This window comes from Echinops telfairi, unplaced genomic scaffold (assembly GCF_000313985.2).
Source record: "Echinops telfairi isolate 266 unplaced genomic scaffold, ASM31398v2 ScPeMD7_23;HRSCAF=83, whole genome shotgun sequence".
NCBI classification, from domain to species: Eukaryota; Metazoa; Chordata; class Mammalia; order Afrosoricida; family Tenrecidae; genus Echinops; species Echinops telfairi.
The window spans coordinates 11475811-11478671 of record NW_022103920.1 but is presented as its reverse complement, the minus strand read 5'-3'; the positions used below and the strand labels follow the sequence as shown (position 1 = coordinate 11478671).

At 56.7% G+C, this 2861-nt stretch overlaps 1 protein-coding gene across 1 annotated transcript in view; it reads right to left on the bottom strand.

Annotated features, from left to right (window-relative positions):
• Positions 1 to 506: 506 nt before the first annotated feature.
• The window catches only part of SLC35B4 (solute carrier family 35 member B4), a 21300-nt gene continuing 18945 nt past the window's right edge, over positions 507 to 2861 (bottom strand). Inside the window, exons 9-10 of the mRNA XM_004707819.2 lie at positions 2322 to 2397; positions 507 to 829 (exon numbers count right to left, since the gene is read on the bottom strand). Of these exons, the coding sequence (XP_004707876.1) occupies positions 586 to 829; positions 2322 to 2397 (320 nt within the window). The 3' untranslated portion in view covers positions 507 to 585. The remainder of the gene's footprint in view (positions 830 to 2321; positions 2398 to 2861) is intronic.

Genomic DNA, 2861 nt, shown 5'->3' with positions numbered 1-2861 from the left:
TTTCCCAGTCAGGGCATGTGGATGACGGAGGGGCACAGCCCGTCTCTGTTGAACACAGTCCCTTCCTTTCTGGTTGCCACGGTGCCACGCAGGTGGCGGCAGACCTGTTCCGGGTTTGCGCATCCTAGTTTTGCATAGAAAACAAAAACCCAACGTGGGGCAATGGGGTGGGGTGGGCCCGGGGTCCTGCTCCACTGGCCAGGCTCACAGGGGCGTGCTCTGTGCTCGCGGGGCTGCTGGTCCTTCCGAGACTGGTCCGGGGCGTCGGGCAGGTGGAAGGCGCTGCTGAGGGCCGGGTGGCCCCGCTGCCTAACGGTGACTCCCCAGCAACAAGACACCCCATCTTGGCAGAGGCCACAAGCGTATCTGCAGACGCTGAAGCCAACAAGCAAGTGAGGGCCTGAGCCTTTTTGGTAACTAGAACAGGACAGAGAGGGGCCCGGGAGTCCGGCTGATAGGCCTCCAGTCTCCCCGACGGGTCTATGGGGGTCAGACTCTCCTGCGTGAGTCTGATCCGGAGCCGCCACCGGCCCTGACCTTGGCGACTGCCCCTTGGCCAGCCCGTCTCCGCACCAGAGCCGGACCTCACTTCTCCTTGTCCTTGGGAGGCGGGCTGCGGGCCGCTCCGAGGTGGTTCCACACCTCCGTGTACAGCAGGGTCCCGATGAAGACCAGCACGGTGCCCAGCCAGTGCCACAGGGTGAAGGGGTTCCGGAAGTACAGGATGGAAAAGATGAGGCTCACGAACTTGCGCAGCGTCACCACCAGCGTGACGGTGAGCGAGGCGCATTCTGTGGTCAGGATGAACACGCCCCGGATGCACACGTACCTGCGGGAGGGAGTTAAGGGCCTGTTCTGAGCAGAGCACTCTGGCACCGTGGCTTCCAGTGTGACAAAGAACCAAAACACGGGAGGGCTGGTCAGACTGCCCTGGGCGCCTCCCTGGTCCCACACCACCCGGGACTCATGTCCTGCCATGCTGCCTGCGGGCCCCAGTTGGAAACCCTGTGTACCCAGAACCAAACACTGCCAGCCGACGCCATCCTCACCATCCATGCGATGTTTCTGCTCACTGCCTGCCAGCCTGTCCCACTGTGGTGGCTGGCGTGTTGCTGGGCTGCGGGAAGCTCTGCCAGTGGTTTCAGAGGCCAGCAGAGTCACCCGAAGGGAATGGGTTTCTGGGGAGCCTCCCCACTAAGCACAGGCTGGAGGGGAGGGGAGGCGCATCCACTTATGGATGACAGCACTGACCCTTACGAGGAGCAGAGGAACAGTCTAGAAACTGCCTGAAATCATCCCCTGCAGCGGACTCTGGACTGTTCCTGCAGCGTACGCTGAAGGTCACCTTCCACAATGACAGAAGGTGACCCCAGCAAGTCCCCAGCCCTTCCACCCCCTTCCTTCGAGAAACTCAGGCGATTCCAGAGGAACTGGCTAATCTCAATAAAGATTCAGTGGGTTTTATGATAATTTGGAGATACTTCAAATTAGCCATTTAGGGGGGAAAAAAAGTTTTGATGAATTTGAAGTGTCTTTCAGAATTTGAGGGCAGCATGTGATAACCTGAAGTGTCCAAAGATACCAGAAACACCCAGGTAGAAATCAGTGCCTGTTCAAGTCAGATTCTAATTCTTAAGGAGCCCGGCTGGGGCAGTAGTTAACGGACAGGTCAGAGGTTTGAATCCACCAGGCGGTGTGTGAGAGGAAGATGCTGCGGCATGGTTCTCTGTCCTACGGGGTCATTTTGATTGACTTGACAGTAGTGGATTATACCCATTCTTAATTACTCATCAAAAAAACTCCTATAAACTCACTGTGATCAAGCCATAAGCCTAGAAGGCAGGGTAGAACTGCCCCATGAGTTTCTGAGACTAGCTCTTTACTAGAGTAGAAAGCTCCATCTCTCTCCTGCGGAGCGGCTGCTGGTTTTGAACTGCTGATTTCTGGGACTGAAGCATCCAAAGTACTCACAGGACTTCCGAGCACTCCTGTCTAACACTGCTTTCCCAAAGTGGGCACTGGAATGATTCAGTGGTGCTGAAAAAGCAGAGACCTACACTTTTATCACAGACCATGAGCTATAGTATAAACATTTTAGTTGCCAGGGGGGCGCTGGGTAAGTTTTGTTCTGCAACGGGGGCGGAAGGCCAAGGGAGTTTGGGCACCTGTGCCCTAGTAGGTCTAGAGTAGTCCCAGCAAAGGGACTGGTCTTGGTCACCTCCTGGCTGGCTGCAGGACAGGCCCCTGCACACTGGACGAGAACAGACGTCTCCTCGGTCCACACGTCCCAGGGAGACACGCGGCAGACGGGCAAAGGATACTGAGTGATGACGTTCACGAGCAGGTAGAACCACATGACGGGCATGGTCACACCGAGCACTGGAACCTGGTACGACTCTGCGGGGGACAGAGAGAGGAGAGGCATGGGACTTCGTCTCTGGGAACACAGGGGCAGACTGACCACAGGACAGTCCAGATGGACGTCAGGCTGCACTTCTGCCTTGGTTCTGGGGAGCAGCGGCCTCAAAACCATTAGGTGGTTTTAGAGGCAAAACCGACGTCAACTTTTAAATAAACGCATTGCCTGGATATGCGGTCTCCTGTAGTGACAGACTATAAAGCCCAGAGGTGCCAAGTGGTGGGGACACCAGAGGAGAGGCGTGCAGAGATCTGTCGTCCTCCCACGGTGGGGGGATTTTAAAGGGAACCAGAACTGTGCCATCTTTAATCTGTTGTCAATGTAAGGACGTACAGACCAGGCCCTCGGTCCGGTCAGCGTTAGCATGTACAGACCGTGCCCTCGGTCCGGTCGGCGTTAGCATGTACAGACCGTGCCCTCGGTCCGGTCGGCGTTAGCATGT